Source organism: Thermothielavioides terrestris, chromosome 4 (assembly GCF_000226115.1).
Source record: "Thermothielavioides terrestris NRRL 8126 chromosome 4, complete sequence".
In the NCBI taxonomy this organism is placed as follows: Eukaryota; Fungi; Ascomycota; class Sordariomycetes; order Sordariales; family Chaetomiaceae; genus Thermothielavioides; species Thermothielavioides terrestris.
The window spans coordinates 3042809-3064880 of record NC_016460.1 but is presented as its reverse complement, the minus strand read 5'-3'; the positions used below and the strand labels follow the sequence as shown (position 1 = coordinate 3064880).

Genomic DNA, 22072 nt, shown 5'->3' with positions numbered 1-22072 from the left:
AACCCAATCCGATCCTGGCTCGACTGAGCAGAGTACGAGGAGTGGACAGGAGTGACCACCGGCTCCAAATTAGTACCCAAATGATCATTCCCAATACCCATGCCGATATGCAGTGAACCACCAACTCCAAATCCACACAATCCAGCGACGCTGTATAACAAAAAAACACTGCATCGCCCTCTTGAGCTCAGGGCAGGGCAGAATGACCGTGAAAGTACAGCGCAGCGCAGCGCGGCGCAGGCCGGAACCAGAATTCAAAGCCGCTTCACTCACAGACACCACAGACACCCGGGCACCAACCCGTTCCCCGAACAGCCAAAAAAAATCGACTGCTTACACCCGCTGGTCGGCAAAGTCGAGCACCTCGCAGTCGTCTTCAAAAAAGCCGTCGTCGTCCCGAGCAGGCGCAGCGCCGCGTCTCCTGCGCGTCGTCACCACGATCTGCGCCTCCTCGTCGTCGGTGCGGTGAAGGATTCTCTCCATCGCAGAAGCCGGCAGCGCGCGCGAGGCATCAAGCGGGACGTTGTACGATTCGTCCTCGAGCAAATCGGGCAGGCCGAGATCGAGTTTCGTGGCCGCTATGGGCTGCCCAAAAACCCAGGCAGCGGATGACGGCGGAGAGTCGACTGGGGTGTACTGAGCTGGGGATTGTCTTGCCCCTTTCTTCCGGCGCGGCGTGGGCTCTGCTGGCGCCTCTTCTAACGAAGTCGCCGCCATAAGGGCGGTAAGATCCAGCTCCCGTTGTGGTGGCCCCGGTTGTGGTGGCAGTGTCTCATACAGCGCCACCCGGCGGTCTGTGTGGAACGGCTGGTACGGCGCGCTCGATTCAATCTCGGCCTGAGGGATAGATGATTCTGCGCTATGATCGTGCGTCCGGGTACGTAGCCTAGGTTGGTTCAGCACCAAGGTGCTGGTGCCGCCATCTAGATCCCTCTCTGTGAACTCCAGGTACTCATCAGGGTCCACGAGGCTCTTGACGAGCGGGGACAGGCGATCGTCCGGCAGCAGGGGAACTCGGAAATCAGTGTATCGCGACAGGCGAGCTGCGCCCTTGCCGTCCCCGGAGGCCGTCTTGCGCCTCTTAGCCGGGAACGTCCGGACAAAGCCGCCGCCGAGGACGGAAAGAGAGTGGTCCTTCTTTCCACTGATCCAGATCACGCACGACGGCCCGGGGAGCGTAGCCGACGCCGGAAGCGAGACCCTGTTCTCCCCCGTGTGTCGGAGCTGGTTGATGGCGTTGCCAGTCCGACCCAGCGAATGGCTGATGCTAGCGGCAATCACCTTGCCTCCATGGGCGGCATAATCTCCAATGGCTCCGCCTGCCACCGGCGTCGCGTTGGAGTTGCTCCTGCGCTGCCGGCTGAGGAGGGGCCGCGCGACATCGCGGACAGAGCTAAGAGCATTCGACGCGATTGAGACGGCAGAAGCTGGCCCCTCTGCAGCCGCGCTCTTCGCCTCTTGGGAACGCCGACGGCGAGGGGGAGGCCATGTGAAGGCGCTCGAAGGCATATCCAGCAAATGGACAGTGCCCCGTTCCGTCACCATAGCTAGCCGCTCGCCGTTTGGTCCGGTCCAAGCGACGTCAACGATGCGTGCGACTGTCAGGCGAGAGAACTGCGCGATCTGGCGCACCCTTGGTCCCCCGCCAGAAGACGGACCAGCGGCCTGCAGGGGCGAGGACTTGGTATATTGGATGCGCATCAGATCCCACACTGTCTGCACGTCGCCCTTGCTGCTGGCGCTGAAGAGGGAGAGGCCAGATGGCGAGAACGACAGAAAGCTGCAGCCGTGGGGAACTGCAAAGGTGGTCACAGGGTGCGGGTTCACAGAAGAACCGAGGGTTTCGATATCCAAGATAGAGACCATCCCTGGTTCTTTCACCACCGGCTGGGAAACGGCACCGTGCGTCGGCGGAAACTGAACGGGCTCGGGAGACACCGTACCCGCCCCATCCCAGCTTCGCGGCCCCAGAGTCGGTGACCGCGGTTGCTGGCTCGGCTGCGGATTCCAGTAATTGTTCCAGGCCTGCCAACCCTGCTTTCCAACCCATTTCGCGCCCTGGATGAGCTCTTGAGTAGCATCCCGCATGATCTTGTTCACGACACTCTCGGACAAAGGGAGATCGAGGTCGGAATTGGCAGGCGGCAACTGCGGCGGGGTCACTGTAGCAAGCCCTGGAGCACGGCCAAACACAGGCACTGGGACTGAAGCGCGCAGCGTAATCTGAGACGATGGAGTGGCAGGGCAGTAGGCGATCCATCTGCCGTGGAGGCTGAGGATCGCAACCTGAGGTCGAGGGCGCGGCGGCATGGCGGGGGCACGGCCTCGCTCGGGTTCCTGTGCTCCCTCGCCTTTCGGCGGTTGCTGGAGCGTAGTCCAGAGCTTTCCATGGCACCGGAAATGAAGCGGGTGCTCGTTCGTGGCCGGTGCTTGACGATAAATCCAACATTCGCCCGTGATACCGGACGACACGACAATATTCCCGCCATCGGCACAGATACGGAAGGCACCGGTCGGCGGAGGCGGGCAAAAGCTCGGGCTGGTAATGGACGCCTTGAGGGGTATCTTCGGTGCCTCGAGAAGTACGCTCACCTGTCGGCCCGTCTTCAGCGAGAGCACCTCGACGGTTGTCTGGTAGGAGTCGATGAAGCCAGGGGCCATTTTGTGGCCCACGTTCCTGCCTGCAGGATCTGGGCTAGCGCTAGTCACGGCCTCGGACCGGTCGGCAGAAACCGCATCGTAGTCGCCTTCCACGTTGACTTCCGGGGTCGGTGGCGGGATGGTTGGGCCATGGACGACCACCGCGATCAGGGGGAACAGTTCGGAATTGTCGGGCGTCCACGGCAAAACCTTGGCGTGATACACTCCTCCGCGCAGACCTTTTAGGCTGGCAACTCTATCGAGGCCCCGTTTTCCAACAGAGAACACCTCGAGACCACCTTCATACCCAGCCAGGACCACGGTGTCCTTTCCAGGAGCGCGGTCGCTATTCTGTGGCGAGAGGGTGTCAAAGCCAAAGTAATAGCCCTTCTCGCCGGCCCTCATGCCCGTCTGAGACTGCAGGTCAGCATCAAGTGCAGGGGCGGCGTAGAAGTGCGGCTGCGCCTGATGCGGAAGCGGTGGGTTCGAGGCAGCCCTGACCTGGGCGTAGTGCGAGTGCATCGAGCTGCGTCTTGCCGCAGCTGCGGCGAGCGGAAGGTGGGCATCCGGCGGAGAGTAAGCACCTTCCGCGTGGAAGCTTAGCGGGCGTCGTCCAGCGGTCGGCGGCGAGGCAGAGGGTGGATGGTAGCCCCCGCCGGGCCTGGGAGAAGACCAGCCGGACCGCATGCCGCGGCTGTCCTCGTAGGAGGAAGGAGCCGTGGGTGGGGACTCCCCAATCAGACTGATGAGATTCCCGGGTGACCCAGCCATGCCTGCGGTGAGCCCTCTTGCCCATTCCCTCGTGCTCGGTGAGTTGCTCGTGGCGTAGGAGGTTGCCGAGACTGCGTCCAGCAACGGGGAAGCGACCGGGTGGTCGTTGGAGGAGACGCTGGAGGGATTTATCTCCGGGGAGATAACGGGCGAGGGGCTTGGGGACACGTTCTTGGTGGTATCCTCGCTGTTGTGACATGGTCAACCAGAAGCCACAAAGCTGTGACGGCCAGCCCAGCACGACTGTTTCATCGGAGCGGAGGGAACCCACGAGAACTTAGCACCATGTTTGGTCACGGCTGCAACCACGCCGCCGCCATCCTTGCCATGCTTCCGGTCTTTCTTCGAGGCTGTGGCGAGCAAGACGAGTTAGCCCTCACTCCAGAGGATGTGGAAAGCGGGTCAAGACGGCTACGGGGAGGACGTCTCCCGGCCCAAACAAGCACAACGATGTGGCCCCGGGAAATTCAATATCGGTAGAAATGCAGAGCGTTCAGAGACCTGGGTGAGAGAGACGTACCTGGCATGAACGGCAAGTGGAGGGAAACACGAGCAGAGTGCTGCCCGCACCGAAGGAAGAGCGGGCAGGCCTCGGCGTAGAGAAAAACGCGTCGCCGGCTGGAAGAGCGTTGTCCGACTAGGCTCGTTTAATTCGGGTCGACTATGAAAGTGACTGCGAAAGGTTGGGAGGCAACGTATGACAGAGACCGTAAGGAGAGGTTGCTTTGGTAGCGGGAGACTCGCGACGGCTCGGCCGTTCGGACAAAGGAGCGGCAATGTCGAGAAGCGTCTCTGCTACCACCCAAGAAAATGCACCAAAGAACAAAACGCCGGATTTATGCAAATGTACCTATGGTGATAAAAAAGGGAAAGCTTGTCTGCTCTAGTCGTTCTTGACAATAGGGAATGACAGACTCGCTGCTTTCGGAGACGGAGCGATGGGCAGAGGAAAGCTGTGTTGATGGTCGATGTTGTGACTCTCAGCGAAGCCGTTTGGTTGGGGAGGGGGCAGTTGACGTTGACAGGCAGGCGCGTCACAGGTAAGGTATGCCCAGGAAAGGCGGGGCTTGCTGCAGGTGGGGCGCGCGCCGAAGAGGGAAGGGCCGGGAGCGGCGGGGTTCTGTGGTTCGTCCCTGCAGGTGCAGGTGGGTGCTCGGGTGGGTTCTCACTGCTGGGGGTCCTCCGCTATGAACGGAATAGCGCGACTGCACCCCCAGATACCTTACCCAAGTGGTGTAAGCTAACCGTGAGTGACTCGTTAAACATTCAATGATCCACGAAGCTTCGGCAGGGGCCGAGGCGGTCGATACCTTCGTCAACAGATCTGAATCGCGGGCGGCTTTGCAGCTTCCGCCGGTTTTGCGAGCGTTGTTGCGAACAGATTTCCACGGCGAGCAGGTCTATGCCAGGATGACACGTAAGGTATTGAGTCCTTCCAAGGGGCAAGAGAAAGATGGAGAGACGGAAAACATCGAACTGCACTTGCGCCCAGGCAAGCCTTACGTCATTCCTGACCCGAGGTCATTCCAGCCTCCAAGCGTGGCTAAGAGCAGGGCCTGACCTCGCCCCGCCGGTCGTGGTTATAGAGGTCCCGCCAAGACTAATTTCGGAGGTTGCCGCTTACAAGTATTTACAATCGCCACGGGGTAAGCGGGGCCGCGACGACTTAGAGCAACATCGACAATGCACAATCGCAAAGACTTATAGCAACAACTTCACTAAACCTCAACTAAATCGAAAAAAAAGAAAACGAAGTTAACCCGCACCCTAACCTTGACCCTCACCCTAACCTTAACCCGAATCCTAACCAGCGGGGGGCTGGCGCCGCCCCCCGTACCCCCGGCGAACTAACCCGTGGCTAACCCGTAGCGATAGTGTAAACCCCTTGGCGGTCTTGGCGGGGTATTGACGCTGTAAAAACATTGCCGACAATTGGCCGAAATTAGTCTTGGCGGGACCTCTATAACCTCCAGCGCCCCGCCTTGCCGCTGACCGTCATCAATGACCTCGGTCAAGTGCAACCTGGAAGTTGGCCCAAAATGGGCTCTGGGAGGGTTTTGCATGCCGACGACGTGTTCTGTATTCGGCGTGATCTTGCCGGATGAGTCGGCGGCGTGAGCATAGGCGGTTACCTAAGTCGATGCCTGCTCAGCTGGTGCCCCCGCATTGGATGTTCCAATATGCCTCAACAGCGCAGCCCAAAACAGCACGTCATTGCCAGCAACTCGCACTTGGCGTCAGAAAACGAGGCTGGGCTCTCAACAACACATGGCAAGCTACACAGTAAGCATTGGAAATATCTAGCCCGCCACACATCTAGACGATCGTCAGCACTTCGGATGGCTCGACTCTACTACTAACCCTTGCTAACCCTCGGCAACCCGCTCGATGTCGCTGCCAAATAATGACAGGCAGTGACATATAGCTAAGCGTCACGACTCTAGCACAAGGGAAGGTGGGGAAAACGACGGCCACATAACAGAAGAACACATTACCTAGGGGAAGGAGAGGCGATACAGGGAAAGAATGACAACTAATTTTTCTTTCTTTTTTTTTTTTTTCTCTCTTTTCCTTTTTCTCTTTTTCTTTTTCTCTTTTTCGGTTTTTTTATTTTTTTCTTCTTTTTTATTTTTTTCTTTTTTCTTTTTTTCTTTTCTTCTTTTTTTTCCTTTTTTTTTCCTTTTTTTTTTATCGTAGCAAAACCCAAGTGGTGACCATTTTGTCACCCCCTAGCCCCTGTAGCACGCTACCGTTGTATATACACCCTGTAAAAGACAAACTTCCATGGCGCGCTCAACCCGTCCCTCCGCAGCTGCGCGTGCCCAGCCCAGCTCGCCACCGCCTCCTCGCCGTCTCTCATCCTGTACGCGACCGCGCCGAAGAGCATGAACTCGACCTCGTGCAGCGGCGCGACGGCGGTGCGGTCGGCCGAGAACCAGCCCGGAAACACCTTGACCACCCGGTGCTTGCGCGCCTCAACCGTCTTCCACATGCGGTTCCTCAACTGGCGGATTTCTGAGACGCCCAGCAACAATTCCAAGAACGTGTTCATCAGTCCAACTGTAAATCCTCTTCTTGCTTGCTTGCTGATAGGCGTAAAATAACCTGGAAACTCACCGTCCTTCCCCTTCGCGACGTCGCTCCCGATCGTAACCGTCGCGTCGTCGGCGAACATGCTCACCCACTCCTCGTTCCTGCCCGGGTCGTCCGAGACCTCGAAGAAGCGGGTGACGAAGCGCTTGACGGACGCGTCGGCGGGCACGTTGCTGGGATACCACGGCTCGTAGCCGGATTCGCCGCCGGGCAGGGCGGACGGCGAGGACGACGGCTTCGAATCCGAGGTCGAGCCCCGGCCGGAGTTCATGTCTCGTGTCGTGTCAGTGTGGAGAGCTTGTTGGGTCTTGTTGGGGTTCGTCATGATTGAACGGGGGTGAAGCGATTGGTGGTGATGTCATGGACAGTGGTGGGACTTGATATTGACTTAATATTCAAGGCTCAGGTACCCAGCTTGGTGAATCAAGGTTGATGCTACACAGAGAAGCCTTTATATGTTTGTATGTACAAGGTAGGACAGGGAGCACCATTCTTAGTCCGCTCATGCCCACCAAGATGCCACATGGCTACGCTGCCTTGTAAGTCGTTGTGTTTAGTGATCCTTCGTTGGCTCTAAGTAAACTTTGTGCAGGCTCCCTTGTGTCCCATTGGCTGAAAGAGGACTTCAAACGCAATCATTACATACACTACATGGTACGATGATCTGCAATGCAGAGACCACGAGGAGCTTTGCAGTAGTGTAGATGCATACCGCTAGCTTCGAGACTATTCTGGGCCTACTCCCCTGTCGGGCAATGAGGCAGGACGGCCAGAAAAGGCAAAATTTCCTGGAATCCTCGGCCCTCTCCTGTCTCGCAAGTTAGCTGGGCGAGATGCAGGAGGAGCATCTTAGCCCCGTCCAGGAGTAGTGTACACAACCCCACAGACCAGCAACAATGAGGACAGAACACCTCGCTGGCACACCGCGCTTGTTGACCGGCAGCCCGAACGCAGTCGAGCTTAGTAATTCAGCGGAAGCCTCCCAAAAGCCACGTCCGATACAACTCCTCCACATGGCACCGAACTCCCATCGTGAACCAACAACGCACCGTGAGGATCCCCACAGAAACGGGAAGAAGGCGTAACCTCAATAAAGCAAAACACAACGAAGAGCGCAACGAGAACCCCCCCCCCTCAGTCCACCGACGAGCCCTCAAGCCTTCACTCCCCTGGCACTAACCTCGCCCTTCTCGCCGATATTCAGCAGCTTCCTACAGTCTGGGCAATACCACTTGGTCGTGCGGGCCGGGATGTCGGCCAAGCCGACACACTCGAGGTGAAACCACTCGCCCTTGCAATTCTGTTGCGTTGTCAGAAGTCAGCAACAATTCTACCGTCACCAGCAGCCCGCGACCCAAAGCTCAAAGCGGATATCCATTTCACCATGCTCAACCAAAATACACCCAACAGCAGCGAAGGAAGAAAGAAGAGAAGAGAAGCAGAAAAGGGCTTACGTCAAGATTATCGCACTGGATCATGGTACCAAAGCTGACCCGGTCGCAAAGGCAGTACCTCGGCTCGTTGGGATCGATCAGGTTGCCCTCGTCGTCGACCTCGACCTCGAGCACCTCGGCGCCGCCCGCGTCGGCGCCCGCCGCCTTGTCTTTGGCCGCGGCGGCCTTGTTCGCGGCCGCACGTGTCGCGGCACTCTTCTTGCGCGGCGCCGCCTTCCGCATCCCCACCGCGCTATTACCTCCGCTGTTGGTCCGGCTGATGATGCCCGGGGCGGGCCGCTTTCCGCGCCTGTTGGCCGGCCGGCCCCCAGGACCGGTGCCTCCTGCTGCTGCTGTTGCTCCTGCGGCTGCAGGATTCGCCGCGGTACCAGCAGGGGCCTGGTCCGCACGCTCCGGCGCAGGCGTGTTTCGGGCGGTACTAGCGCGCCGGGGACGGTCTGCGGCCAGAGACGGCGGCGGCTCCTGGCTGGCGGCTTTGCCGCGGGATCCGGGGCGGCGGGTCACTGTCGTGGTTGACGCGGCAGGTGTGCTGACTGCGGCGGCTCCCGGCGCATCAGGCTCGGGTTTGGGTGCGACGGCCGGGCTCGCTGAGCGGGAGAGCGGTCCCATCGCGACCTGTGCGGCCCGGGCGTCAAGCTGCTGTTGCTCTTGTGCGCGAGCTGACAGAGTCTTTCGGGTTTCCCTGGGCGGCGGCAAAATCGGCGTCATGGACTTCTTTGGGGAGATGATCGGAGGAGGGATGGGCGTCTCGGTTGCTGGCAGTTTGACGGGACCGAGGGTGGGCGCGCCGTTCTGACCTGCGTAGCTACTGGCGGGCGAGGCTGCCGAGGCAGCCGATGTGGCCGACTTCGCTGTGATAGATTGCTCCTGGCTATGTATCGGGATGGGAATCGGCGTCGTAGAATGGAGAATGCCAGCAGCCGATGTGCGCTGCGATGTTTGTCCGGGGGTCTCAAAAGGCCCTTGCGAGCCAGCCGGCGTCAACACCGGAGGCGGTACCGGAGTCTCCGTCTTTGTACGCTTGATCTGAGGCCTTTGGGCTGGCCCTTCGACCGTCTCAAGCTTCTCGGTGTCGCCGTCGGGCGCCGAGTCTCGTTTGCGCTTCCTCGGGGCTTTCACCTTGCTGGCGGACTGGGACGGATCCTGGATGCTAGTCGGAGTGGCGTCCGACATGAGAGTCCTGGCGATCGCGTCGAATCTTCTAGCCGACTCCTCAGCCTCCTCGGCAGCCATCTTGGCCAAGAGTTCCCTCTTAAGCTTCTTTGCCTCGTTTAGCTTCATTCCGCGATTGCTCAGGCTCTTCTCGTCGGACGCCAGCGTCTCCATGGTTAGAGCTCCGAGCGGCATCCGCTTCTCGCCCGTGTCCGGATCGACGGTTGGGACAGGCATCTGGCCCTCGAAGACCCGGCCTTCTGCTTCAGCCTGCTGCTTCGCAGCTCTGAAGGCTTCCACGCCTCGGCCGAGGGCGCTCAGCTCGCGTGCCACCATGGTATCGCTAGGCGTCCAAGCGGCATTCTTCTTCATACGTTTCCTGAGCCTAGCAAGTTCGTATGGCGTCAGCTGGCCCCAAGGTGCGTCAGGGCCGCCGATGACAGCGTTAGCCGGTGGAGGGGTGAGCTGCGCCATGGCGGCGCTCGTCGACAAGCCGGCTAGGGCCGGGTTGGGCGGCGGAACAGAGGTCCTGGGCCGAGGCGGTCGGCCAGGTCTGCCGTGCCTCGGGCCCGTCTTCACAACTTTGATGCGGGGGGGCGGAGCCGGGGTGAGCCTACTCGACAGGCCGTCCTCGTCGTCCTCGTCATCCTCGGAGCTGCTTTCGGTTCCCGTGGTATACGCGTCGTAATTTAGCTCGTAAGGAGCGAGGACCTCTCCCGGCACCGTAATCCGCGGGACGCGTGGTCTGCGCAGCTTCTGGCCATCTACGCGCAGTGGCATTTTTTGGGACCTCGACAACTGCGGCGACTTGGTCGCGACGGGGCTTTTCTGCTCTTCGGCGGTGGGGTAGTTCTCCAGCATGGTCTCGAGTTTCGCCAGGATTGTCCGAGCGCGGACGTAGTGACGGTTGACGTTTTCGGCCATGCGCTGGGCCTCGGCCAGCGAGAAGATGCGCGAGTTCAAGGCATGGTGCAGGTTCTCGGAGGTATCGGCGCGCAGCTCAAGGGCATCCCTCTTCTCCTCGGTGGGGGACACGTGTGGGAGTTGCCCCCAAAGCGTGGTGAGTTCATGAACCTTAGCTGACGCATCGACGTAGGTCTCGTCCAGCTTGCCGATCAGGGTGAGGGAGCGGGTGATATCGGCGGGCAGATATTCGGTGAAGTCGAGGAAGTCGGAGACGGTGGCCTGCGCATCCGGGTCGGCGCGCATGTCGAGGTGGTTTAACCGGTTAGGGGTGGGGCCAGCTGTTTGCATGGCATGTTCTATCGACGGCGCCGGTTGCCGCGGTGATATGGCCTCGTCGTCCATGTCTCGATGCATAACATGCTGCCCGGCTGCCATGTGAACGTCGTCGCGTGGCCTCGCACTTTGCGTTCCCACTCGGCAGGGTCAGGCAGAACCCCACTGTTTGTCCAGCCTCAAGGACCGTGCCATCAGAGCGGAGCGGTTGCGCTAGAAATGCCGGTTGTCGCCGGGTGTCGCTCGTTGTTTCCCGTCAGGATTGCAAAACCGAACCGTCCACTTTGATGGACGGATGGCGGTAAGCGTGTGCGGTAGGCGAGGAAACGCGATTGCGAAGTGTTGAAGTCGCGCCGACCAAAAGCGATCTCATTGGGATTGGGAGACCCACACACAAAGTGGGGCGCAGCTGCGGGCTAACTTAATGCACGCGACTGATTTACGCTGCATACGCACTGTGTAAGTAACACGCGGATACTGTAAGATACTAACTACAATGCTACTCGGGCCTGTGGGTTTGGACACTCGTGTCATTCAACTCACGGGCAGATCCAGCAGCCCAATGCCGTGGCCAACCTAGGGCTTACTCCTCTTGTTTTCATACATACATCATATCCAAGACGATCTATGTCGTTGTTCCCACCCATCCAGTGCAACAGATGGTCCAGGGCGACGAAGAACGTGCCCTCGAACTCGAGGAGGGAAGCCGACGTATCCGCATTCCCAGTCGATGACCGCTTTGATGCGCAGCGTTTCGGTATCAACGATGATGTTATGTGTGTGGAACGGCTGTTGCGGGTGAGGATGGTATCTTTCGCTGAGCGTCGCTTCATCTTCCACTCCATCCGCGCCGATTACGCCATAGCGTCAAACCCTCGACGAGATGCCGCTCGATCCCTTTCTCCACCACTTTACGCTGCTCGGACTTGAGCGTGTTCATAGTCACACCGTTCAACCGTTTTCCTCTCCATCAAGTCATCCCCCACTTCTTCCCAGCAGCGCGCAACAGATCCTAGACTGACCACGTCGATCCTCGGGTCATCAACAGCACACGTGTGTGAATCCACGTTGTACTCCGACAATCCACCCACATTACAGACCAGCTGGCGAAACACAGTGGAGAGGCAGCAAAGCGCGATGCAAAGCGCCCTCTGTAGGCAGCTCACCTTCTGAATGAATCTGCTGCCTAACGGTCCGGCGAAGACCGTTGAAGAGTCTAGCTGGTTAAGCAAAAAGTAAAGCCTGCGGTGCCGAGGTACAGACCCAAGTCCAATACCCAAGGATCAACAAAAGTAGTAAGGTGGCGGGCCGATTGTGTAAAGGGCCCGGTGTAAAGATGCAAATGCCGCGTCCCAACCGGCAATATCTAAGGAGCGAGAGAAGAGAAATAGGGGAAGAATAAGCCGTGAGAACCCTAGCCAGACCTGGTTTGCTCTAGAACCCCGTTGTATACCCACCCGAACCCATCATCACGATCGTGAAGAAAAGAGAAGGAAAAAAAGAAAAAAGAAAAAAAGAAAAAGAAAAGAAAAAGAAAAAGAGAGAGAGAGAAATGGAGATGACCGAAGGAAACAAAGGGAAAGAGAAAGGGAAAGCAGAAGAGGAAACAACCTAGCAACCAGAGCTAAGGGCCCCTGGCTGCTAGGTCACTCAGTGATTCCTCTGGACCAGCTTCGCACCGTGGACTGTTTCGCCCTCTTCGACCTCGTACCAGGACTGGTCGCCGACAGTGGTGAGGGAAGCATACGCCGTCAGGGTTCTGCATTTTCTGTGTGTGTGTCGCTCGTCAGCCAACAAACCAGGCCCGCTCCCCCCTGAGCTACTTCAATCCTCGGGCCAGACTTACAGATACCCGTTGATCGTCAGCGTCCCCCACACCTCCAGGTCGCCGTGCACCTCCATCGTGCCGTTGATCTTGAGCTTGCCAAATATTTTGACCTTGTCCCTGCATGCAGTCAGTCAGTCATTCCGTGTTCACTCCAGTCCAGCAAAACCAACCACAAGCAGTAGAGCGAAAGAGCGAAGGATAACAGAAACGAAAAAGAAAGAATAGAAACAAAAAGAGAAAGAAAACTCACCAACAAACCGCCGAGCCCCGGACCTTGACATTCCCCATGCTCTTGACCTTCCCCCCGCAGTTCAGATTCCCGTCCACCTCGATGTTGCCGTACGCCTCGACGCGGCCCCGCACGACGAAGTCGCCGCCGCCGGCGAACGACACGGCCGCCATCGACTTGACCGAGCCGTCGACCTCGAGCGGCCCGCGCAGCTCGAGCGCCTCGTCCGACTTGATGCTCTTGCGCATCGTCGGGCGCGCAGGGGCCGCCGGCGGCGAGGCGGCCGAGGACGACGAGGGGGAGGAGGTCGATGGCCCCGCGAGGACCATCGGCTGGTCGAAGGTCATGATGTGTTCGTATTCGTACATGGTTGCGGCTGGTGGTGGTGCGGTTGTTGTCGTTGTTGGTGTTGGTGCTGGTGTGGGTGCCTGAGGAGACGGGGCAGCCGTTGTGATGGCTGATGATGAGGAGGAGGAAGACGGGGATGAGAAGGCGGTGATGGTGAGGGAGGGTTTTGTAGTCGCAGCTGTGGTTGATGTGGCTGGTGGTAATGCTGATTTCGGCGTTGGCACTGCAGGTGAATCTGTCGTCTCAACTTGCGGCGGCTGCATGCCCCTTTTCATGTCCCTCGAGGCGGAGACCGAGACAGACACGGCGGCGAAGGTGACAACGGCTCTGTACGACCAGGACCAGCTCTGTGATGACACCGACACGGCGAGGCCGTCATGCCGGACGCACCGCTACCACTCAGTGACAGCGCAGCAGGGCTCAAGTCAATTATTGGATGTAACCCGGAGCTGGCTGTCTCGAAAAGGGTGCTGTTCGGGGAGCTATATAGAAAGCGGCAAGCTGTTGAGGCAGTGGGACAGCCAGCCCCGGGCGTCGGTCAAGAATGGTGGAGGCCACGGTGTAAGACGCGTCGAGCCTCCAGTCTCGCAACAGCCCTTGGGCGCAGCGTGGGCCCTCGAGCCTATCTGCTTGTCCATTTTGACCTCACAAGTCGGGCCGGCCCCGGTTTTTGCCTGCCAGGACTGACCGAAAGACTCCACGAAAGTGACCATGCCTTGAAGATGTATGAGTCGACCCTCGCTTCCCATTACCGCTTTGCTCATCCTCCCCTGGCCACAAGCAACACCGAGTTGAGTAACGGCGGGGCGCCAGCAAGCGGCCACAGCCTTCCCGAGACGACCTGTGACCTCCCCCATCCCGGGTCCATGATCAATACCAACGCCAGAAGTGGCAAGCCGTAAGAAGGGTGCACCCAGGCTATTGTTTCGGCCATGGCGGATCGCAGCAACTTAGACGCGGGTAGTGCGGGCAGTTTCCGGAGACCGGGTCCGCCGCTCTGGGCAACTTGGGGACAGGCCACGAGACGCGATTGGGCGGGCAGCCGGGCGAGCAAGGGGACGGGAGGCGCAGCGAGTTCTATTAGATGGTTTTTCCTCAATACAGACGGACAAAGGAGATAGTCGTTAGCCGCAGCCGCAGGATAGCGTTTTCCAGAGTCGCCTGTGTCTCAGCCATTTCCTGGCTTGTTGAAACGGCTTTGCAGATTCCAGATGCGGAGGCCGCCAGCCAATTCCGGTCGGTGCCCACGGCGCCCGGGTCCAAGAGGAGATGGAGCGCCGAATCCTCGCCCTGCTATTCGCCCAGCTTAACGGCGCTCCCCGCTAAGCGTTCAGGTAAGGCGCAGCGCGGCTGAACTTGGTTAGCTTCACCACTTGCCGCACGTGTTTCCAAGTGGGTGTCACATCGTCCGAGAATTGCCTTCTTTCGCGATAGTTGCTCCATCCGAGAAGCCGTGTCTCATCCACTCCCGGCCCGGCCTGCTGCGGAAAGCCTTACCTTACCCTCCCAAGGCGATTTCGGCCTCAGCTGGTCTTGGCATGGAGATGCTACCCCGTCCTTGCCTGACGTCGTTGCCGCAAACGCGCGCCAATTTTGTCCTGGGGGGTCCTGGTCGTCGATTCTGCAACTTGCAACCCCTCCTCCCCCACTCCCCCCCGTCCGTTCCCCGATGCAGCAACGGAGCAACGGCGCAGTCAACAGCAGCTCCGAGGTCCCACGAGATTCGCTTGCACTGAACCAACGAATCCAAGCCACACAACCCACTGCTAAGCCCTCCACGAGTTGAAGAGAAGAGATCGACGTGAATGCCTCTTTATTTTGGACGTGCGGGGGGCACGCGAAGATCCGAGCTCAAGGGGATAGGCGCCCCTGGATCCTGGTCTGCAGCCTAACCCACGAGTCATTCGGAAGATGATTGACGTCCTGTTGCCTCGACTCCGGGTATACAGCCTTCTCCTGGGCACGTCATCCGGCATTTCGAACACGCAACTGGCCATGCCAACTTATATGCTTCCGACGTATCTGAGCGAGAGCCCGGTCACAAGGGCCGCGATGACCCATACGCTGGCGTAGACCGCCGCACCGTATGGCTCAACGCCCTTGATCGCCAGCGCAGTGTCCAGGTATGTGCCGACCGCGGTGAACAGCATGGCCACCGCTGTCCGGGTAAGGGACACCTTGGTGCGGGTGGTGTATCCCCACAAATTCCACGCTACCGTCTGCGCGAGCGTGGCGTTGACGGGATCAAACTCAGCGTTCGCCTGGTCCTCAGACGTCCGCGGCGTAGTGACGAGCGGCGTAAAGATGAAAGTCCGCGCAGCCTGCCCGAACAGCAGGCTGAGCAGCTGAGTTGTTGGACTGCCGAACCCGAGAAAGCCGGCATCTTCCGCAGGCTTGATGGTAGGGATGCCTTCGAAATACAAGACCAGGGTGCTGGGCAGGAGGAACCGGTTTGCCAGAAACAGAACCACGCTGTAAACCAGTGCTGAATGGAGCGAGGTGAGCACTTGGATCCCTCTGTCGACCACGATCTCGCGGTTCGGAATGCCGGGAGCGGCTGAGTGGGCACCAGATAGCCGGCGCAGCAGGACGAAGGGCAAGAACGCCGACACCACGTCGACGGCGAGGTAAGCTCCTGCGGTCAGGGCACGGACCCCGTAGAAGACGGAGAGGAGGAGGGTCTGGATCATGCACGTCAGTTGGAACTGCGCCCTGCCGCCATGCGGGAGGCGCAGGATATTCTCCGGCACGCATGCAGCCCAACGCGGTTGAGGATGAAGATAAACTTACCGCGGGACCATGCGAGAGGAGAGACAAGGCTGCGAGATCGTAGCCATCGTAGTCGCCAAACCAGCCGAGAGCGAGTCCAAACCTACCAAGCCAACAAGGGTTAGTTTGGGTTGGCTGAATGGGCGGGGATGGAAGGAAGCGGGTGAGCGATCAGCCTCCTCAGCCCTACACGAAGCTGGAAAGGAGGGCACCAGTGGTCAAGGTAGCCAGCCGGTCTTCAATATTGAAAAACAAAGGACGATAAAAAAGAAAAAGATGGCAAAAAAAAAGAAAAAAAAAAAAGAAAAAAAGAAAAAAAGAAAAAAGGAGGAAAGAGGGGACCTAACACTCTCCACGTCACCAACCCCGCCAACTCAGCCCTCGAATTCCCCTCCCTCATCACGGCTCCCACCTCGTTCTCGCTCCAATGGTCGACGAACGACCGGCCCAGCGCCGTCAGCGCAAAGTTCAAGACCACCGCCAGCGCGAACCGCACAGGACCGGGCAGGCGGGCGGTGGCCCGGGCGTTCACAGAAGATGACGTCGAGGACGACAGCGAGGCCAGCTTGTCGGCGGGGCCGGAGAGTGCCGTGTGCGCGGATGCGGCTGCTGCTGCGACTTCGTCCGCGACGCGGCTGCGGGCGTCAGCCGCCGCCTCTTTGGCTCGGGCCATCGTGGTCTGCGTGTGCGTGTGTGTGTGTGGGTGAGATTTGGGATATCGGTGTTGTGTGCTGGAGGCGGCGGCGGCGGTGATGGTGTTTAATTGACCAAGCAGGGAGCAAAGCAACAACACCGCAAATTAATTGGACTCTGCAGAGCAGGGTAACCAAGGGCGAAGGCGAGCGCGCCAACGCTGTGCAACGCCAGCTATCTGAGGATTCGGGTCTGATTTATTTTTGTGTGAAAAGCAACAAGGAAAAGTTGTGTCCGGTTTTGGCAAGGCAGTGCTGTGCAGGTTCAATTGAGTGATGGCACGAAATGTACGCGGAAGCCTGATCTTCAGGTGTCTTGCTGTTGGGTTGATGGTTTGTGATGAGATTGGGCAAGCTCACAAACAGCTGGGGGGAGCTGCAGCTCAGGCGCATGGGGAACGGGCGGTCTTGTGGAGCAGTGACGTCTTCCACGTTGAACTCGCAGAGGCCCACTGGGTGAGTTCCCCTCTCTCGGTGCTGATCCGTCCCTGCCCGGGCCCGGGCCGGATTGATTGTTACCGACCCAAGCCGTCGGCCAGCTCCCGCAGCCAAGGCTTCCTCTCGAGCACACCGACGTTAGCTTCGGTCGATTTATCATCAGAAATAGAATATGGATTTCGATGCTACACCTTCAATCCTCTTATTCCAGATACAAGCCCGAGTTTAGGGACCAAATCTCCTGGAACTCTTCTTGGTTTCCGCAGCAGCGTGCCCCAACTTGGCGCTGGCATGTGTGCCATAGGCTGCCCGATTCCACATACCAAATTTGGGCGCCAGCAGTGCGTTTGCCCCGTCCAGTCGTCCCGGCAGCTTCACGAGTCATGCCCTGCGACAGCCCCTTGGGACCAGCCAGCTTGTTAGTTGTTGATATCTCTTCTCATTTGCTGGGTCCTGGCCGCTAGAAGAGCGAGGCCAAGATGCCATCCTGTTGCCTCACATGAGAAACCCCCCCTCCGTCCTTGCCACAAAAAAAGGTCGCAATCGCTCAACGCTCGCACACGGCCCTCACTTTAACCTCGTGGAGCTGGCCGGTTTCCTCGACTGAATCGGACTCGGCGTTCTCCACTCTTCGGTGCCAAGGGCCGTCGGCGGAGCGACACTCATTTACACGCTTTACAAATAGGTATACAAAGAAACCGCGTCCGTCATATCCCATATCCATATCATCAAATCCAAGCAATCCATAACTTGAGTGGGCAATAGCTTTCCCTCTCGGCTCGGGAAAGAAGCAGATCCGGTCGTGCCGAGCGCTCATTCCTCCATCCTCCCGAAAACGCCGTCGTCATCCTCGTCGCTTCGCGCCCGGGACCGCATGTCCTCGTCGTCGTCGCCCATGACGCTCTCGCCACTCTCCTCCATCTTGGTTTCGACCTGCCGCCTCTCGCCGCGCGTGAAGCTCTCGGGCGCCCTGCTAGGGTAGCTGTTGATGAAGCTCGTGCCGGATAGGATCCCCTGGTCGAGGTATTGCGCGGGGAGCGGCGGAACGGGCGGCGCATCCGCCGGGAGATGGACCGTTCGGGAGCCGCTGTTGCTGCCAAAGCTGCAGCTGAGCAGCTCCACAGCTGCCGCCAGCTCGCGGTCGTCCTGTCCCGTCGCGTTCCTGCCGGACGACGTCGGCCGCTGGTCATGGCTGAGCTGCCGGAAATGCCCGAAACCAGAGACGCTCGGGATGCTGCCGGCGGCTGAGCTGGCATAGGGCGCCGTCTGGTACGAACGGGAGAGCCCGTTCCCGCTGCTGGACCTCTTGCCGAAGCTCCTGTACGAGCTGTTGGCGGGGTGGGTGGCGTCCAGCTGCGGTGGCGGCGTCGTGTCGGCTGACCCACGATCCTGTTGGTCCGAATATCCGCTGGCCGCGGGTGATGCCGAATCCCGCTCACTGCTGAAGTCTCGAGCGGAGTCCGGAGGCGTCGTAGTGACGGCAGTGGCAGCAGCGGCCGTGGTCGTCGGGGTGTGATTGTTGCTTGCATTGTTCATGGCAACCAGGACTGAGGCAGCCTCCAGGAGTTGGACCTGCTGGTGCTTGGAGATCAAGAGCTTGGATGTGTAGGACCATTCGGGAGTGTGCTCCCACCTGCCGGGCAGACAAGTCAACACACGTGCTTCAAACCGCACAGCCTGGGATCCACGACCGGGACGGGGTTGCCGGCGCCGCACTCGGGTGCCACGTGGTGGGAGAGGGTAGGGAAAGGAAAATGGGCACAAACAAATGCTTGTTCAAGCAGCTGCTATGCTTGTATCCCTTCCCGCACTTCTCGCAGCGAAGCTCCGGGCGGTTGCTCTTCCGGCCGCCTTCCTTGGTCAGTGGCTGGCCATCGCTGGCTCTCCTCACGCGGGCCTTCCGGAACGCGGACGCGCCGTCGTCGCCAGACATATCGTTCAGCTCGTCGTCGATTGCGCTCTCCTGGATGCCGACCGTTCCACTTTCCGCCGCAAATCTGTGAGTCGGGAGGCTGGCCGGCGGGGAAGGCAGGCTTCCCACAATCGCCGACCGCGACAGGCCGCTCTTGGACATGGTGTTCCGACGGCCATTGACGGCGATGGGGAGCGGCATGGCCATGTCGCCGGACTCTTGGAGGGCTGCCGCTGCCGCTGCCACCGCTGCCACGTTGGCACCCGTATTGGTCATGCTCTTGCGGCGTGTAATGCGGTGCGAGCCATTGAGGGCGGCGCCGAGAAGCGAATGCGAGTTATTTCGCGAGTGGGTTTGTCGGCTGAGGGTGAGTCCGCCGGGGACGGAGGTGGAAGAGATCGACGGCCGGTGCGTCAGTGGCCGCGAGGTTTGTTGCATTTCCTAAGAAGAGACACGGGCGTGGTCAGTATTGGTCTGGTCTCGTCTGGCTGGAATGGCAGTCAGCAGCGGGGTGGAGTGAGTCGAATCTACCTACCTTGGAAGAAGCCATTGCCAAACCGCTCCAGAATCTCGGCTCGCCAAACGGCTCCCACAATTTGCTCGCTATCCAATCGCGAGATCGTCAAAACAATCAAGTCGAGTTACCAAAAAAGAGAAGGGACTCGCTGGCAGTTGCAGGTGAGGTTGTGGGCAGTGCGAAGTTGTTGGGAGGTTGTGGCGCTTGGGAACAGCTCGCTGCAAGGTGAAGCGCGGGGAGGAACAACAATAATTTCGGGGCCCGGCTAGGGTATGGGCCAGCCAGGGGTACGCAAGTTCGTGACTCTTTCCAGGTTTCTTTTCCAACCAGTCAAACTCCAGACACGGAGCCTAAAAAAACACAAAAAATAAAAATCTGGAAGCAATTGGGACGTGGCAGTGGCGTGGAAAGATTGCAAAGCTCAGATGTGAGTGGCTGTGCCTTCTGTCTGGGACAACGTGTGTCAAAGAAAGCTCGATCCAACGAGAAGAGGAATGAAGTGCGGGTCAATTGTGGCAGGCTGCCTGTCAGCGGAGGGCGCGTGGCATGGGACGAAACAGGCCAGATCAACCGCGCAGGGTAAGGGAAAAAAAGATTGAAGAGCGCGGAAGGGGAGTTTCCATTCTTTGGCTGTGGTAGTCGTGGCTTCAGGACCTGAGGGAGCCGGGAAGGGAATATGAGGGGAGCGCGAGTGCATATCCCAGAACCATCGATTCCAGGGCGGGCTGGTTGGGGCGAACCTGGCTAAGTCGACTGTGCGCCAGTCTAGATGCCCTTGGTAGCTGGTTGCCATATTCCCGTTCTCGGTTAGCTCAGTTTTCTTGGGCTCCTCTCCTCCTGCTTTTGTTCCTCTGTGTCCAGACTCAACAGCAATTATCCTCTAGGTTTTCTTTTCTCATTTCTACTTGCATGCATGGCTGTTGGCATTGTTTCTATATGTTTCCATAATCATTCTTTCATCTATCCGTATGGTGGAGATCAGGGATCAAACGAATCAAACCGGGGAGGGCATCTGGGCTCAGACCAACTTAGAAGAGGACATTGTCCTTTTAGTAAGTCGATCGTGCGCGCTATGGCGATGGTGATGGAATGTTGGTGCTACAAGGACGATACAACCTTGGCGGGGACCGCGTCTGCCCCTGGCAAGTACCCCATCCCTTGGGGATTGGTACCTTGCTTGGCCCTCTCTCGCAAGGTCAGCGAAGCGCCGGATTGAACGGAGCCCACCACACCTCCAATTGCCCCCGGATGCAGCGTGTGTCTGGGAGGCCCTTCTACTGGCCGAGCAGTCCCAATGCTGCGTGGCGTTCCGCTCCGTCGATGTATTGCGGAAAGGAGACGGCCTGCATCAAGCTGTTTGAGGGCGCTTCCTACTCAGTGGTACCTAGGTACCTGACCTTAGGTACCTTAGGTACTCCGTGCGGAATACAAGCCACCCAAACCTCCCACACAGTCGACTCAAGAGTCACTACCTGAGGTACCGGGGTCAGGAAGTCATCTGGCAATCTGATTCGGTGCACATGACAGTGATGGTGGCTAAGACACCACTTTCGCTTGCTGCATTTGTAACCGATGCTTCTCATCATTCGAATTGGAGGTGTGCTCCTATTTTCCATGTAGAGATTCGGAAATACCTAGCGCATACTGCTAGTGTGCACATTGGCGCCTAGTAACTGACGTTAGTTCTGCTGCGAAAAGCAGGTTGACAACGCAACTCATCAGTCTCCCGACCTCTGCCTCGTCGAAGCCATTCAGCCGTGTGACCCTCCAACTGCCTTGCTGGGACAAAGCAGCAACGCGGCTCCAGGTCACGAGCCCGACCCCTGCTGAGGCTGAGGTCTCCGCAGTGATCAATGGTACCTGAAGTAATCCATTTCCATGAAAGGTAAGATATTGCCTTTTCTGGTGTATAAGATTGAACAATAAAAGGCACCGGAACAGGGCATCTCGCTGATGTCCCGGCGTAACTATTCCGTAGCAGCGGACGAGAACCAATCTGCCATTTTCCGCAGACTGCCTCTCATGAACCCAGGGGCAGGACCGCGAAGCGCAAGTTGAGGAGATTACCCCGCCTTCCGCGTTCCCGATTCGGCATCGCTATTTCCTATTTAAATAACCTTAGTGTAGCCCTGGCGCACAAGAGGAGGGGCTTGATGAAGTGTGTGTGGTGTTGGGGAGCGGGTTCCCCGCAACATTTTGATTGAACAAGGGCAAGCTTGAGGTACCTGACTTTTGAAGCCATGTCCAATTCTTGTTGCTATTGGCATCCAAGTGCACACGAAGCAACGGCTTCTCGAGTAGGTAAGGTAGATACTGTCTGAATGATTATCTCGGAAAAGACCCCACCTGTAAGAATCGATCTAAACTATGAGGTCGAGGGTCTCGGAAAAGTGTTCCAGGTGTCTACCCCGAGAAGCCACATCAGACTCGGCCTCGGAGCCGCCGTGGGGCAAGCCAATTTGAACCTCAACAAGCTCCTTTTAGTTGAACATGAGAATTTGAGGAATCTCGTCGGCAGGTCCCCGTTTCACTGCAATACACTACACAGTAATGATCGGATCAGGAGCCAGGGCACAACGTGAAGACCTGGGAGGCGTTCGAGTCCCGCCAATGGCGTGAGAGCACGCAAACCCCCTCACCCGACCATCTGCGCGGCTTTGACAGCACCCCGCGCAGCCGGCCATGGGAACCAATCGTCGAGATCACACGATGGATCGGACTCGCTGCCGGATCCAAGAAATGACCGCCGCGATCGGGATACCTACCCGGCTGTTGTGAGAATCCATGGAAGCCCGCGAGGCTGAGGTCCTCGATTGTCAATCTGACGACCTGGAGCCGATTGTTCTCGATCCGCGCAAAAAGAGTGCTCGCTTCAGAACATCGGCGTCCGGTGCGATATCACCCGAGCATTAGACTCCCTCTCATAACAGATTGGCATAGTTAGAGTATTACCAAAGTTAGGTAGGTACCTTAGTGCATGCGTGGTACTG

At 58.5% G+C, this 22072-nt stretch overlaps 7 protein-coding genes across 7 annotated transcripts; 1 reads left to right on the top strand and 6 right to left on the bottom strand.

Annotated features, from left to right (window-relative positions):
• Positions 1 to 217: 217 nt before the first annotated feature.
• THITE_2119756 (uncharacterized protein) lies at positions 218 to 4072 on the bottom strand. Its single transcript, XM_003655684.1, has 3 exons — positions 3932 to 4072; positions 3683 to 3761; positions 218 to 3598 (listed from the first exon to the last, which is right to left on the bottom strand). Exon 3 carries the CDS (start codon positions 3409 to 3411, stop codon positions 334 to 336), a length of 3078 nt encoding a protein of 1025 aa, XP_003655732.1. The 5' UTR covers positions 3412 to 3598; positions 3683 to 3761; positions 3932 to 4072; the 3' UTR covers positions 218 to 333.
• A 1989-nt stretch (positions 4073 to 6061) lies between these two features.
• On the bottom strand, positions 6062 to 7114 carry THITE_2119752 (uncharacterized protein). The gene has a single exon (XM_003655683.1). The coding sequence runs from the start codon at positions 6827 to 6829 to the stop codon at positions 6158 to 6160; it is 672 nt and encodes a 223-aa protein (XP_003655731.1). The 5' UTR covers positions 6830 to 7114; the 3' UTR covers positions 6062 to 6157.
• A 543-nt stretch (positions 7115 to 7657) lies between these two features.
• Positions 7658 to 10636, bottom strand: THITE_130453 (uncharacterized protein; the record flags this gene model as incomplete). The annotated part of the gene is made up of 2 exons (XM_003655682.1): positions 7959 to 10636; positions 7658 to 7804 (listed from the first exon to the last, which is right to left on the bottom strand). Exons 1-2 carry the CDS (start codon positions 10449 to 10451, stop codon positions 7658 to 7660), a joined length of 2640 nt encoding a protein of 879 aa, XP_003655730.1. The 5' UTR covers positions 10452 to 10636.
• Positions 10637 to 11808: 1172 nt separating this feature from the next.
• On the bottom strand, positions 11809 to 13132 carry THITE_2119747 (uncharacterized protein). The gene has a single exon (XM_003655681.1). It carries the CDS (start codon positions 12772 to 12774, stop codon positions 12424 to 12426), a length of 351 nt encoding a protein of 116 aa, XP_003655729.1. The 5' UTR covers positions 12775 to 13132; the 3' UTR covers positions 11809 to 12423.
• A 1491-nt stretch (positions 13133 to 14623) lies between these two features.
• On the bottom strand, positions 14624 to 16304 carry THITE_2119744 (uncharacterized protein). The gene is made up of 3 exons (XM_003655680.1): positions 15871 to 16304; positions 15545 to 15626; positions 14624 to 15435 (listed from the first exon to the last, which is right to left on the bottom strand). The coding sequence occupies exons 1-3, from the start codon at positions 16194 to 16196 to the stop codon at positions 14758 to 14760; spliced, it is 1086 nt and encodes a 361-aa protein (XP_003655728.1). The 5' UTR covers positions 16197 to 16304; the 3' UTR covers positions 14624 to 14757.
• Positions 16305 to 17271: 967 nt separating this feature from the next.
• Positions 17272 to 19330, bottom strand: THITE_2119741 (uncharacterized protein). The gene is made up of 3 exons (XM_003655679.1): positions 19101 to 19330; positions 18420 to 19006; positions 17272 to 18286 (listed from the first exon to the last, which is right to left on the bottom strand). Exons 1-3 carry the CDS (start codon positions 19113 to 19115, stop codon positions 17467 to 17469), a joined length of 1422 nt encoding a protein of 473 aa, XP_003655727.1. The 5' UTR covers positions 19116 to 19330; the 3' UTR covers positions 17272 to 17466.
• Positions 19331 to 20050: 720 nt separating this feature from the next.
• On the top strand, positions 20051 to 20946 carry THITE_2131004 (uncharacterized protein; the record flags this gene model as incomplete). The annotated part of the gene is made up of 4 exons (XM_003655678.1): positions 20051 to 20134; positions 20337 to 20470; positions 20536 to 20679; positions 20784 to 20946. The coding sequence occupies 4 exons, from the start codon at positions 20051 to 20053 to the stop codon at positions 20944 to 20946; spliced, it is 525 nt and encodes a 174-aa protein (XP_003655726.1).
• Positions 20947 to 22072: the final 1126 nt, after the last annotated feature.

What these genes read in the sequence shown, in the direction of transcription:
- THITE_2119756 (XM_003655684.1), bottom strand. Translation starts at nt 3,411, where the DNA reads ATGGCTGGGTCACCCGGGAATCTCATCAGTCTGATTGGGGAGTCCCCA.
- THITE_2119752 (XM_003655683.1), bottom strand. Translation starts at nt 6,829, where the DNA reads ATGACGAACCCCAACAAGACCCAACAAGCTCTCCACACTGACACGACA.
- THITE_2119747 (XM_003655681.1), bottom strand. Translation starts at nt 12,774, where the DNA reads ATGTACGAATACGAACACATCATGACCTTCGACCAGCCGATGGTCCTC.
- THITE_2119744 (XM_003655680.1), bottom strand. Translation starts at nt 16,196, where the DNA reads ATGGCCCGAGCCAAAGAGGCGGCGGCTGACGCCCGCAGCCGCGTCGCG. An exon ending in GGGTTGGTGACGTGGAGAGT is followed by an intron (nt 15,627 to 15,870) that starts GTTAGGTCCCCT and finishes TTGGCTTGGTAG; the next exon opens with GTTTGGACTCGCTCTCGGCT. An exon ending in TCCTCTCGCATGGTCCCGCG is followed by an intron (nt 15,436 to 15,544) that starts GTAAGTTTATCT and finishes TGCATGATCCAG; the next exon opens with ACCCTCCTCCTCTCCGTCTT.
- THITE_2119741 (XM_003655679.1), bottom strand. An exon ending in AGCTGCTTGAACAAGCATTT is followed by an intron (nt 18,287 to 18,419) that starts GTTTGTGCCCAT and finishes TCTGCCCGGCAG; the next exon opens with GTGGGAGCACACTCCCGAAT.